Here is a 14,650-nt window from a genome sequence, read left to right as displayed (position 1 = left end):
AAAAATGCTACTTTAAGCGAAACGATGTTAAGTGAATCTAATTTCCCCATAAGAATTAATGTAAATGGGAGGGGCTAGGTTCCAGGGACATTTTTTCGCCAGACAAAGACTGTGTGTGTGTGTGTGTGTGTGTGTGTGTGTGTGTGTGTGTGTGTACACACACACACGTTTTAAATAAACAATTTAATACTGTTCACAGCTATGATGATGGTGAAACTTGGTTGAGGTGGTGAAGTCAGAGAGTGGGATATTTCCCAGGAATGCTTTGGTGCTAAATGATGAACTAGCACTCGGCTAAGCCCTCCAGGTTAACACATTGTTGTTAATGTAGCCCCACACTCTACAAGGCAGCACAAATGGAGGGAGGGGAGACAGCATGGCAGAGAGAGACACACTGTGTGTGAGAGAAAGGGAGATACACATTGCCCCTTTAAATACGCTGACTCCACTCTAAGTACATTGCCTTTTTAAGTAGATCAGCAAGTTGAGACAGCAGCTGTTGCCAGCAAGCTCCCTCCATCCCGGGCCCCCTCCCATCCCCTGCCCCGCTCTGTGGAGATGGGGGTACAGGAGCAGAACACCCTGACATTAGCACTCCTCTTTCTCCCTCCCCCTTTTACAGCAAGCAGGAGGCTCCCAGGAGCTGCTCCAAGGCAGAGGGCAGGAGCAGCACACAGCAAGTGGGGGGAGGGACAGCTGATCTGCCTGGCAATTGTTAGCTTGCTGGGCAGCTGCTGCACAGGGAACTTAGTAGAGCGGTGAGCTGATAGGGGGGCTGCCGGTCCACCATGGTTCCAAGCCCCCACCAGCTAGCTCCAACAGGTTGCTCTTTCTGCAAGCAGTGGACAAAGCAGGCGAATGCCAAACAATGTTATAAGGGAGCACTGTGCAACTTCAAACAACCATGTTCTCTAATTGATCAGCAACGTAACAGAGACAAAAAATAACAGAAGGTATGCAAAAGTGAAGTCAGGAGCTCCCATTTCTTGCTCTCAATAGGAAAGGAGAAGAGTACGGTGAAAGACAAAAGTGTTTTTTTTCCTTCAGAAAGGGAAGTCAGGACTTTATTTTTTGCTTGAGGGAGAGGAAAGTATCTGGCTGAGCAGTGACAGCAAGTGAGGGTGAAACCAAGGGCTGCAGCACTTTTAGTGTCCTATGGGAGTAGAACAGGATGCAGAGTCTTGGATTTTAGGTGGAGTGTGACTTACCATCTCCTACTCACTCAACTGGAAACAGGAAGAACTGCAGTGCAGGTTTCTTCCATGATGTCACCACTCACGTTCCCTAAAAATCCTACCAAATCCTCTAGGAAGAAGAATGCCAGGACCTAGTATTTGTAATAGCTAAAATAGTATCTTAGAGACTGATACTATTTAAGTAAATGTTGATTTAACACAAAATTTAAATAAAGAGGAAAAGAATAAAAACAGTGTATATGAAACAAACCAGATGACAGCTGCAGATCAATGAAACACAAAGTTTCTATTTCTTGAGGTAAATTAAGTTTATGATTTACCATTTTAAACTGTTTTGATCAGTAACAGTATTTTAAACAAAATCATGATGTTTAGAAAAGAAACAACTTACCAAACCCAGATGGCTCCCACCGTTTGCTTCCATTAGGACCAGCAGATTGCCCAATGTACGATTCTGTACTTAAAATATTCGTGTTCCAGGAACCAGAGTGTGGATTACAAAGTGAAGATGTACCCAACAATCCAGGCCCAACACTTGGACCTAAAGGAATTCCTACCGTAACTGAATTCTGAACGTGTCCTGCTGGGATGCTAGAAAAAGGAAGTCCTGCTGGAAGACAACAACCGGTGCAGCTGCCACCATACTGAGACAAAGCAACATTTCCACTTGATTGCATGTTTCCTAGGTATTGTTGAGCAAATGCTGTTGTTGCAAGTGAACGGCCAGTAAGTAGCGTGGGAATTGCAGAAGACACTGTCTGAGTCTCAGAGGCAGATCCATGGGATTTGAAGCTTGAAATAGGAATATACTGTTCACCACACGTATTTTGATTTAATGGAATATAAACACCTAATGCACTGTATGTGGGTACCATATTTAAAGAGGATAATCCTGGCTTCTTTGTTTTGTTTGTATGATCCTGCCAAGCTACAGGTGTATCGACATTAACAGATAATGGCTGAAGAACACATGACTTGCTTGGTAAAGCTGGATTAACATGTCCCATTTCGTTCTGACTGGATGTTGTGTTTGGAAGACTAGATGTAAACTCATTTTCACTTCTTGGTAAACACTCTCTGGACAATTTATGGTTAGGTACTAAATCTTCAAGTTTGCTGCTAGGACCTGTAGACTCACTTGCTTCTGGTTTCTCATTCACGTTCTTCTGACTAGTGTTTAGTGATGTTCCTCTTCTATTTCTTTGCCATGAGAAGTCTTCGGGTTTTTCAGTAGTCTGTTCTACTAATGGAGTTGGACTGGATCGAATTATTGTTGTGCTCAACTCACTAGCATTATTATTCTAGAACAGAAGTTATTAAATATCACACATTAATATTATAAGTTATAGATAGGCTTGGAAGGATGAGAATTTTTTTTTTCATCAGTAAAGGTCAGTAAATGTCAATTTCATTGTAAATAAACTGATGAAAAAAAAATATTTTCATCCTTAATCAAAATTTACAGATAGAAAAAGTAAGTAAAAGGCTGCTTGAGAACTAGAGTATAAGGATATTTACTTTGTATATTTTGACATACGATATTGACACTGTTTTAACAGTTATAAAGCTCTGAATTTTTGAATATCGACATCTACTGTCATTAAATAATTGTCTGACCTCCTCACCATAATTTCCTGCCACTACGAAAACTTAAAAATAGATAAAAATTGAGGGGGAGGGGGAAAGCTTAAAATAATCATTAATATTGTCTATCAAAATTATAGAAAGTAAATATTGAATTCTGCCTAACCTAATTATAGGAAAAATATTAGGGTTTACATTGGTACATACCAAAAAGTGGAACAGGAATCTTTGCTTGGAAGTATCTACAGGGCCACTTGACATAATAAAGTTTAACCAAATTTCTGAAACTTCCCTTTCTTCTAGTAATAAGGTCCACAGATAAATTACAGTAGGTGCTTCCACCTGCCTGGAACTTGGGGACAGAACTAGATCTGTAAGTTGCTGAGGAATGCCCCACTTCCTCAAGTTCCCACCAGTTAAGTTAGCTTCCATGGCTAGTGTAACTCCATCCCACTTTCCTAAAATGCATATTGTGCTAACTGCATTTCTAAATAAATAAATAAAAATAAATAAACCCAAGTTTCTTCTACTACAGAGCAAAGGATAGATTTCCCTAACTAAATAAACCTGAATCTTTAAAAGTCAGTTTTTTATCTGACTCTAGAGTGGTAGCCATGTTAGTCTGTATTAGCAAAAACAACGAGGAGTCCTTGCGGCACCTTAGAGACTAAAATTTATTTGGGCATAAAACACTCTTCATCAGATGCATGGAGTGAAAAATATAGTTAGCAGTAGATATATTACAGCACATGAAAAGATGGGAGTTGCCTTACCGGGGGGGGGGGGGTGTCAGTGCTAATGAGGCCAATTCAATTACGGTGGAAGTGGCCTATTCTCAACAGTTGACAAGAAGGGGTGAATAATCAAATTTTCTGTCTAGAAAGTTTGGATAAAGTTTTCCTCTTATCCATCACAGTGGAATTTTCATAGAAATGCTACTCCAGGGTATAAAACAGGATTGTTCTTTAAATATGGACATCCACAAATGAAGTAAATTGTATCCCAGCTTACCTTTAACTAGGAACTATTGCATAAAGATGTCTGCCAAAACATGGCATTGGACAAAGATTGGATAACAAATTTGTTTTACTGCTGAACTTACATACTGATGGCAATATGGCCATGTAAGAGATCTCATTAAGAGATACATTACTTTTCTGTCCATTAAATTCAGCGCTTCTAAGGATTGGGCTGTGATGCTGGACAGAATGAAGAATATTTTTTGAATTTTGTGACAAAAAAAGTTTACTTTGGGAATCAATAGTATGTTGCTGAGAGAATTACTTCCCTGAATTTAAAGGTATAATTCTGGGTTTCTTCAGAGAAAGCTCCTGAATTTGAAAACTTACCTAACTGGAGGTACCAACTATTGGGAAAGTTACTTAAAAATAATAAGTTCTGCAAGGAGTTCAGTTTAAATAGAGCTTTAAGTATGAGTGAGGTCCCAATATTGTGGTTTATGACCTCCTAAGACTGGAATCAGGGTAGTCGTCTACAGAAGTGTTTAATGTTGCAATTGCAGAGGACTTTTTTTTCCTGAAAATGACACTGCAGAGACTTCTACATTGTGCTTCTTGGACAAAGCAGATGTATATATGCCCACTGACTTCAGTTACCCTGAAGTTCTTTAAGCTATGAAGTTTATCCTCCAAGAGGAAAAGAGGGATGACCATTTAAGTAGCAGGTCCTGCACTGTCTGCTGAACCTCTTGGGGCAACCATGCAGTTTGCAGCCACGGGTACCTGCACAGGGTGATGGTAGAGGCCATGGTCCTAGCAGCTGAATCACATTCTCGCCACCAGCTTCCCTTCATCTACCAGCGAAAGGTACTCCTGCTTAGCATCCTCAAGCAATCTGTCTTTACATTTTAGAACAACATCCTAGATATTAAAGTCATATAGCCCTAATAAAGCCTGCTGACCGGCAATTCTAAGCTGTAACCCTGCCACAGAATACATTTTTCTACCAAACAAGTCTAGCTTTTTTGTCCTTTGACTTAGGGGTAGACACCTGTTGGCCCTGGCTCTCCCTCTTGTTGGCAAGAGAGACAACTAGTGACCATGGAGGAGGGTGGGAATAAAAGTTCTCAAAATCCATGAGGGCACATAATATCTACACTTTGCTTGCACAGATATGGGAGGGAGTAAGGAGGAATTTACCAGAGAGCCTTGGTAAGTTCTCAAATTGCCTCATTAATTGGCACCACCACCCAAGGCCAGAATATCAACAAGGTGGCAAGAAGATTCCTTAACAAACTCTACCTGAATGTCCAAGGCTACCCTTTTTAAGAGTACCTGGTGAGCCCTGTAGTCATCAATAGGGGATGAAGATACCCCTGAGAAAACTGTTTCATCTGGATAGGAGGAAGATGAAGCCAGCACAGACTGAGGCTGTGCCTTCTGTTAGCTGTCCTGCCGAATGCTCCTAAACACATTCTTCCAGGTTGGTACTGGACCCTGTACCAGTGATCAGTTTTCTCAGCTAGATGTGGGGAGTCAGCTCATTAAGCCCCTCCTGAACACAGTTGAGCTAGGGAAGATGTGGAAATGGGGGGAAACCCATATGGGTTCCAGAAGGCCACTTAAAGGGCACTGGACCCCAACGTCTTGCAGCCCACATAACCATGCCAACATCAATCACAGGGTCTCACTAGTACCCCAGGAGATGAGGCCAAGGACGGGAATGGCAAGACACACTCTACAGCTGGGAAACATAAGAGCCAACCTCTGAATCAAAAGAGAAGTCATCTCTTCTCTGTGGAGGGGCCACTCCAGTCAGTGCTGGGTATCAGTGCCGAGAGTCCGGGGGAAAAGCGAAGAGAGCGATCACTGCTGGCTTCCCACTCAATGGTACTGGAAGATGAGAGCTCCAGGACACAGGAGGTTGATTCTGTGTCTGAGAAAGCTGGCGCTGTGTGGTCTACCAGTACCATAGGAGCAATCTCCTGCACTGCCAATTACACCAGAACTGATAAGCTCAGCAAATCCCTTACAGCTTGAAATGCCTCTGGCATAGACTGTGCCAGAGTAGCCTCTGACCACGGCACAAGAGACGTCCGTGGGGTCAGCACCTATGGAAGTCTGCTTTGGGCCCCGGACTAGACAGCGCCTGCCCTGGCACAGAGTCAACTTCACTGATGGATGGGTGCTTTGATTTTGACGGCACTCTATTCGACACACTGTCCCCATTCTTAACAGACATAGGGAACAGAGAGCTGCCTCTTCCAGCAGTGTCCTTGGAAGCCTTCTGCTTTTCCTGGGCACCAGTGAGGAAGAGCAGTGCCAGAACTCAGTCAGCATCAGAGGTGCACTTCTCACAGATGCTGAAGTACCCTCTACAAACAAAAAGTTCTAAAGGTGGTCTCAGCGCAGCCTCCATCAAAATAAACTTAAGCCTGGCCTCTTCATTTTTCTTGGTCGTAGGCTTGACGTCCTTGGAAATTTGGCACCGATCCCCAACATGAAACTCATACAACCTCTTCAAACAACTAGAGTGTGGGTTGCTCACAGGCCTGGGCTTTGAGCATGCCAGGCAGCTTGGTGACCAAAGCATTCCTCGGTATTGATAAAAGAACCCCAAACTTGGGGAACTGAGGAAAAACTAAAAGATTAAATTAACTCAACACTAACCCTAATAACTATACAAATATGTAACTACATATAAAAAAAAGGCATGTTGAGAGCACCTGTTAAAGCAAGACCAATAGGTTCCAACAAGAGTGACAGGCAGTAAGAAAGAAATGATGGGTGTCGGGGCAGCTTCACCTTTTATAACTGCACGCAGAGGCATTCAAAAGCAGAGGGTGCTTGAGAGGCACCAATGGGTACTGGTAAGGGAAACATTTTCAACAACTGTGCTCAGGGTTCACACACACCAAGAGTGGAATGCACACGTGCAATCACTAAAAGAACTGTAAGTAGCCTTTTTTCCAATTACACAAAAAGCCTCAGATTTCTATTAAATTCTCTAATGAAGTACTAAGAACTGTGAACTGATTTGCCTGGATTCTGCTCTCAATGAGCAGAGCCCCATATACTTGCATGAAACTGATTTGTATTCCACTATGTCAGAAAGAAGCCCTCATGCCATGTGATTTTTAAGTTTAAAATGACCAAACCTGAAACACTGTTCAGTCACATTTCTATTACTGTGAAAGCACTTGTGGTGTCAAACAACACCTCGTAGTTCCTCTTGTGTCTGTCTGATGTCACCGGATAGCTTTTGTGCCAAGTGAAAGTAGATTTAGGCAAGGTCTGTCCAGATTTGACTCCCTGTGAAAGGCCTGTAAAGTGAGTAGACCACTCCTTCAGGTAAAAGTCTCCTCCAGTTGGAAACACTGTGTCCCAGGCCACCAAGGAAGATCGCTACGTGTCTCCTAGTAACACCTGGTTGAATTTTGATTTGTACACACTGTGGAACCTTATAACCTTATAAAATGAAGGCCAGTAAGGCTAAAAAACAATAAATAGTAGGCTAAAAGGTCTTACTGCCTGCTTCCACATCTGGGCTCTCACCATTGCAAAGCCAGCTGGAAATGAGGTAGTGGTGGCGGCGGCAAGACACCGCAACTTGTAGCAACTGATGGGGACAAGAGCAGCTGCGGATGATACAGTTGTACTTTCCTAGTCTTAGATGTGGTGGGAAATCCTGATGCCTCCATTATGATCCTCTCTCATGGTCCTTGGGAAGCTATACATAAGCGCTGTTTCTCCGTGGAAGTCACAAAATTCTGTTTCACAGCGTTCAGGGCCTCAAGAATGGATTCCCCAATATTTTGCCCGCCCCCGCTTTAGTGCAGAGGCTCCATATAGGTTTGCTTCCTCTGGAGCCCCCATCTTGGAATATGAGTGGGGACCTCTGGGAGTCTTGTGACAGAGGTATCAGCAAATAGATAGCTGGACCCAAAAATCCCTTACTGTACACTTTCTGGTGCTGGCAATGCTCATGCTGCGTCCACTGTCATCCACCACAGCCTGATAAGAGAGAGGAGGAGGCAGTTGAGCTTTGCAATCAGGAGCATAACTGCTGGTGTGGACTCTAGGGAATTTGGAAGTCTTCCATCTGGTGTGCTGACTTTTGGCATCAGTCCCTTCAAAGACGGGGTGGAGGCGCTGAAGTTGGCTTTTCTAACCCTGCCTAGCTCCTTTCTTGGCTAGGAGACGGGGCTAGAGTGACCCTGCCTAGACTAAGCTTCTAAATGGAAACTATATTTTGCTCACAGAAGGCCAAGCTTCAATCAGACACTTGATAAGAAGGGGAAGAACAAGGGGACACCAACTTTTCCTTTTATCTTTGACTCTCAGCTTAGCTCTCATCCTGAAGCAGCACCAGCCAGGGAAGGACCTGAGAAGAGAGAACTGAGCAGAGAGGAAAAACTTCCTAAGAGCCAAGTACAGACCTGGGACATGACTACAAATTAGCCAAATTGCTAGTCAGAAATTTGAAGTCAACAGCTGGCATTTATCAGAAAAGCTCTGTAGCCAAGAGGATTAGATAAGCCTGCCTTGGAGACAAATAAAAGTGGCAAAAATTTCAGGAGGTGAGACATTCCTCTGATGCCTGTGACTGGTTCTGCTCCCAAGCTGTAAACAGGGTGAAGTACCCATTGTTGCATATCTGTGGACCTTAGCATGATGAACACTAGATAAAAACTCAAGATTACAACCAAGATCAATAGTTCTCACCCCATAGTGTAGACTGAATACTTTGATACTTTCAGGACTCCAGGAGAGGAGGACTAAAATACCCCATATTTTGTTGGGGCAGTCACTTGAAAAGTATGCTTGCCCACAGACAAGATGAGCTGATTTTACCAAACAGTGGTTTAAGGAGAAGAATTATGGAAACAAATGGAAGAAAGTTAACATTTAAGACAAAAATAGTCTAACATAAATCAAAACTCTGCTGTGAAACACTGCCACTGCATCATTTGCTCATCCTCTAGTGCACACATACAGAAGCACAAAGACTCAAATGAGAAATTGTATCAAAGTTAACCTGCAAATGGGGAAAAGTGTGTTTTGCCTTTATAACTCACATAAAAAGATCTGATTTTTTGTTGTTTTGTTTTTATTTTTTAAAAGCTGTTTAATGTTTGTTTTTTAAAGTTAAAAAAGGAGAATTTTCTTGTGGTTTTGATAGATTTTTTCAAAGGATTGGAAAACTATAGTTGGAGCATCCTCAGTCCTCAACTGAAAAAGCAAGGGTGTTAAATCTCTCAACTTCTTTTCTGCAGGCATAAAAATTTTATTAAGATGATGTTAAAAAAAGTGAACGGTACAGAGTTGAAGCATAAAGTTTCTGGTTATCAGGGAGTAACGTACCAAGGGTGCAAAGTTGGGTTTAAGATCCGGTGGCATAAGGAAGACATACTCTGATATATCCCCAACTGGGGATAAAAGGTTGATGAGTCAAAGTACAGACACTGAGATATGAGGGTATGAAGTTCATAAAGTGGCTATCTACACTACAATCAAGGACTAGCAGCCTGGCCACAGCTGGCCCAGATCAGCTGAGACAGGCTCCTGGTGGTTATAAAATTACAGTGTAGACCTTCAGGTTCAAGCTGGAGTCTGGGCTCTGGAGACCCCATGATGGGGTAGGGTTTCAGAGCCCAGGCTCCAGCCCAAGCCCAAATGTCTGCACTGCAATTTTATAGCCCCGCAGCCTGAGCCACACAAGTCTGAGTCAGCTGACCTGGGCTCCGAGACTCAGTGTCATGGGTTTACCACAGTATAGACCTATCCAAAGTGTTTGGAAAAGTTTGAATTAAATAGATATTAGCAAAAAAAGACTTACCTTTTCCGTAACTGGTGTTCTTCGAGATGTGTTGCTCGTGTCTATTTCACAATAGGTGTGCGTGCTCGCCACGTGCACTGGTGCTGGAAGTTTTTCCCTTAGTAGTACCCGTAGGGGAGCACCCCTAGCAAACCCTGCAGTGGCACCTCCATGGCATGGTATAAGGGGCGCTGCATGCTCCCCCCACCCTGTTCCTTCTTCAGACAATTCCGACAGAGGGGAAGGAGGGCGGGATGTGGAATAGACATGAGCAGTACATCTCGAAGAACACCAGTTACGGAAAAGGTAACTGTCTTTTCTTCTTTGAGTGATTGCTCATGTGTATTCCAAAATATGTGATTCCAAGTTATATCTGTTGGAGGTGGGTAGGAGTTCACAAACGCTCAGGACAGAGCACAGCCCTACCGAACCCAATGTCTTCCCTGGTCTGGGAGACGATCGCATAATGCAAGGTGAACGTGTGAACTGAAGACCAGGTGGCAGCCCTACAAATTTCCTGAATGGGGACATGAGCTAAAAAGGCAGCCGACTACGCCTGCAGCCTAGTCGAATGTGCCCTCACAATCAACGGCGAGGGGATACCCGCCAAGTTGTAACAGGTACGGATGCACGAGGTGATCCAGTTGGAGAGCCACTGAGTGGAGATCAGCCGACCCCTCATGTATTCAGCCAAGGCGATGAACAGCTGCGAAGACTTCCTGAACAGCTTAGTCCACTCCAAGTAAAAGGCCAGAGCCCGTTTCACATCCAGCGTGTGGAGGCCGTGCTCCTCACTGGACTCATGGGACTTGGGGCAGGGGCCCAGCAAGAAAATGTTCTGACCCACATGATAGGCGGAGACCACCTTCGTGAGGAATGAAGGATGTGGGGAGGGGGCTGGACCTTATTCTTATGGAACACCGTGTACAGGGGCTCGGAGGTCAGGGCCCTGAGTTCCAAGACCCATCTAGCAGACGTGAGCACCACCAGGAAGGCTACCTTCCACAAGAGGTGTGACCAGGGGCATGTAGTTAACAGCTTGAAGGGGGGGACCCGTCAATCAGGACAACACCAAGTTCAGGTCCCACTGTGGGACTGGGAGCCTAACGTACGGGAAGAGACGATCCGATCCCTTAAGGAATTAGCCAGTCATAGCATGGGAGAAGATCACATGCCCCTGCACCAGCGGGTGGAAGGCGGATATGGCCGCCAAGAGCACCTTGACGGAGAAGGGCGCCAGGCCTTGGGCTCTAAGGTATAGGAGATAGTCTAAAATGAGCTGGATCAGGGCAGTCATGGGGGAAACACCACGCTCAGCTGCCCATCGGGAAAACCGAGACCACTTTGCCAAGTAAGCTCGACGCGTGGAGGGTCGCCTGCTTTCCAAGAGGACGTGTTGAACCTCCTCCGAACACGTCCTTTTCTCCCAGCCTAACAACTGAGCAGCCACGCAGTGAGGTGGAGTGCCGCTAGGTTGGGATGGAGAAGGCAGCCCTGGGAGACAAGTCTGGGTGGGACAGCAATGGCCATGGCCGGGCGACCGCCAGGCTTGTGAGGGTCCCATACCAATGTTGCCTGGACCACGCCAGGGCAATCAGGAGGACCTGGGCCCTGTGCATCTTTATCTTTTCCAGGACCTTGATGACCAGCAGGATCCAGGGGAAGGCATAGGGAAACTGGCCTGACCAGGATAGGAGGAAGGCATCCGAAATAGCGCCTATTCCCAGCCCCCATGAGCAGAACCAGGGATACCGGTGGTTCTGCCGAGTCACGAACAGGTCCACCTGGGGAGTTCGCCACTCTTGGAAGAGTCTGTGCACCACCTCTGGGTGTAGAGACCACTCGTGCTGAGAGGAGAAGTCTCAGCTCAGGCGATCCGCCTGCGAGTTCTGGGCGCCCAGTAGGTGGTAGGCCTGCAGGCAAATGTCATGGGCTATACAGAAGTCCCACAGCCTGAGGGCTTCCTGGAAGAGGGCAGAGGAGCGGGCCCCACCTTGCTTGTTGATGTAAAACATTGAGGCCGTGTTGTTTGTGAGTACCCTGACCACTCTGCCCTCCAGGTGCGAGTGGAAGGCGATGCACACGAGCCAGACCACCATGAGTTCCTTGACGTTTATATTCAGGGCACGGTCCTGCACAGACCTTGGGTCTGAATGTCCCCCACATGGGCTCCCCATCCCAGGTCCGAAGCGTCAGACACCAGCTCTACCAACTGGGGCCTGCCCCTGAACAGGACCCCGCAGAGCATGTTCCCCGGGAAGGACCACCATTGTAGGGAGGCAATCATCGGCTCGGGCACAGTGAAGACCTTTTCCATCCTGTCTCTGGCCTGGGAGAACACTGAGGCCAAGCAGACCTGAAGGGGCCTCATCCTGAGTCTGGCGTGACGAACCACATATGTGCACACCGACATGTGACCCAGGAGTTGGAGACACGCTTTGGCTGTCGTCACGGGAAACCTTGTGACTGTGTCAATGACCCTTTCAGGGTCTCGAATCTGTCCAGTGGGAGGAAGGCTCTGGCTGACACGGCGTCCAGGACTGCCCCAATAAACTATGCACTGTACCGGGGCTAACGTGGATTTGGTATCGTTCACCAATAGTCCCAGGGTAGCGCACGTGGACAGAAGGAGCACCACGTGATCCTGCACCTGCAACCGGGAGCTGCCCTTGACCAGCCAGTCATCCAGATAGGGGAAGATCTGGACCCCACAACGTCTGAGGTAGGCTGCAACCACAGACATGCACTTTGTGAATACCCTGGGAGCAGTGGACAGGACAAACAGGAGAACTGTAAATTGGTAGTGTTCCTGCCCAACCGTGAAATGGAGGAAGCACCTGTGCCCCTTGAATATATGGATGTGGAAGTGTGTGTCCTGCAGATAGAGGGTGGCGTACCAGTCCCCGGGACCCAGGGAGGGGATGATGGAGGCCAGAGACACCACGTGGAACTTGAGCTTTACCATGTACTGGTTCAGGCCTCGCAGGTCCAGGATGGGCCTGATCCCCCCTTTGGCCTTCAGGGTAAGGAAATAGCGGAAGTAGTACCCCTTGTGTTTGAACTCTGTTGGCATCACTTCCACTGCTCTTAAGCCAAGGAGCCGCCCCACCTCCTGCTCGAGCAGGGCCTCGTGAGAGGGGTCCCCCAGAGGGACAGCAGCAGAGGGTGGTTGGGCAGGGTAGAGGTAAATTGGAGAGTGTAGCCCCAGGAGATGGTGTTGAGGACTCATCGCGACCACTCTGGGAGAAAAGCGCACAACCGATTGGAGAAGGGAAGCTTTATTGTGGGTGGATCCCTGATGTGAATGGTAGGTCACCCCAAGGCGTCCTGTCAAAACCGCCATTTCCCCGCCTTTTTGCCCTTGGAGGACCCAGGCTGGTGGGCGTTTCTTATAATCCTGTGACTTTTTATAAGGGAGCTCATATTTAGAGTGGGTGGCCTGAGTGGGAGCCTGCTGCAGCTTAAACTTAGGTCTAGCTGGAGCTGGAACATAGGCCTGGTCTACACTGGGGGGGGGGGGGGTGTCGAACTAAGGTACGCAACTTCAGCTACGCGAATAGCGTAGCTGAAGTCGAACTACCTTAGTTCGAACTACTTACCCGTCCTCACGGCGCGGGATCGAAGTCCACGGCTCCCCCGTCAACTCCACCACCGCCGTTCGTGGTGGTGGAGTTCCGGAGTCGACGGGAGCGCGTTTGGAGTTTGATATATCGCGTCTAGATGAGACGCGATATATCAAACTCCGAGAAGTCGATTGCTACCCGCCGATCCGGCGGGTAGCATGGACGTACCCATAGAGGCCAAGTGTCTTAAGCATAGTGCAGGAATCTTTCAGGCCGTGCGGCTTTACGTCTGTCTGTTCCGCAAACAGAGCCTTGCCATCAACCGGGAGGTCCTGCAAGGAGTTCTGTGCCTCACTGGACAGTCCAGACAGCAGGAGCCACAACGCCCTCCTCATGGACACCACAGAAGCCCATGGATCGTGCAGCCATATCTGCCGCATACGATGCTGCCTACAGGGTTGCCCTGGCAGCTGCTGTACCCTCCTCCACCAGAGTTTTGAACTCCTTCCTGTCATGCTCCTGGAGGGAGTCCTCGAATTTGGGAAGAGCCCCACAAACTGAACCCAGGAGAGCCTGATGGTTCACCACCCTTAACTGAAAACTCGAGGACGAATAAACCTTTCTCCCAAATGAGTCCAGCCTCCTTGAGTCTTTATTTTTCAGAGTAGGGGCTGGTTGGCCCTACCGTTCCCTCTGATTGAGGGACTCAACAACCAAGGAGTTGGGGGCAGGGTAGATGTACAAGTATTCATGCCCTCTGGCAGGCACAAAGTACTTCCGGTCCTCTTAGAGATGGGGGGGCAAGGAAGCCGGGGTTTGCCACAAGGCGTTTGAAATTTTTGCCACCCCTTCTTGGAGTGGAAGAGCCACCCTGCCCGGCACCAAGGCAGATAGGATGTTGAAGAGAGAGTCTGAGGGCTCCTCCACCTCCTCAGCCTGGAGGCTGAGGCTTGATGCCACCCTTTTCAATAGTTCCTAGTGGGCTTTAGAGTCCTCCTGCGGAACAGAGAGAGGAGGGGCTATAATCGCCTCATCAGGGGAGGCTGAGGAGGCAGGCGCGGTACTTTGCGTGTCTGCGGGTACCCAAGGACTCACCACTTGGTCCCTCCTCCAGGCAAGGCACATCCCACCGACCCCTTTCTCGGAGGCTGGGACAGGGAAGCCAACGGCCATTCCTAGGCTCCGGTAACTGAGCGAGCCCCCACCAGGGGCTGCGTTGGGGTCATGGGGCACATTGGTACCACTGTGCCGGCCACAGAGCCCAGTGCCACGGCACCTGCTGTGGCACCGGGGGAGCAGGCTGTTCAGCCTGACTGGCCTGTCCCATCGATCGATGCCTATGAAGGGAGACTGGGCTGGTGTACGACCTGCCGCCATCCTTGACCGGGAGGAGCGGCGGCGGGGGGAATGGTACCAACCATGAGACCGCGATCCCGACGTGGAGGAACGGTACCGCCAGTAGCAGCTGCTCCATGATCGGCTCCAGCAGGCGGATCCATGCCAGCGAGGCATCAGCAATCGACACCCAGA

At 47.6% G+C, this 14,650-nt stretch overlaps 1 protein-coding gene across 1 annotated transcript in view; it reads right to left on the bottom strand.

The window, feature by feature from the left end:
• Positions 1-14,650, bottom strand: part of LOC123363189 (centrosomal protein of 192 kDa-like) — a 220,227-nt gene that overhangs the window by 103,598 nt on the left and 101,979 nt on the right. Inside the window, exon 31 of the mRNA XM_045004073.1 lies at positions 1,588-2,497. Coding sequence (XP_044860008.1) covers positions 1,588-2,497 — 910 coding nt within the window. The remainder of the gene's footprint in view (positions 1-1,587; positions 2,498-14,650) is intronic.

The sequence above is a fragment of the Mauremys mutica genome, chromosome 2 (assembly GCF_020497125.1).
Source record: "Mauremys mutica isolate MM-2020 ecotype Southern chromosome 2, ASM2049712v1, whole genome shotgun sequence".
NCBI lineage: Eukaryota > Metazoa > Chordata > Testudines > Geoemydidae > Mauremys > Mauremys mutica.
This window is presented reverse-complemented; position numbering and strand designations above follow the sequence as displayed.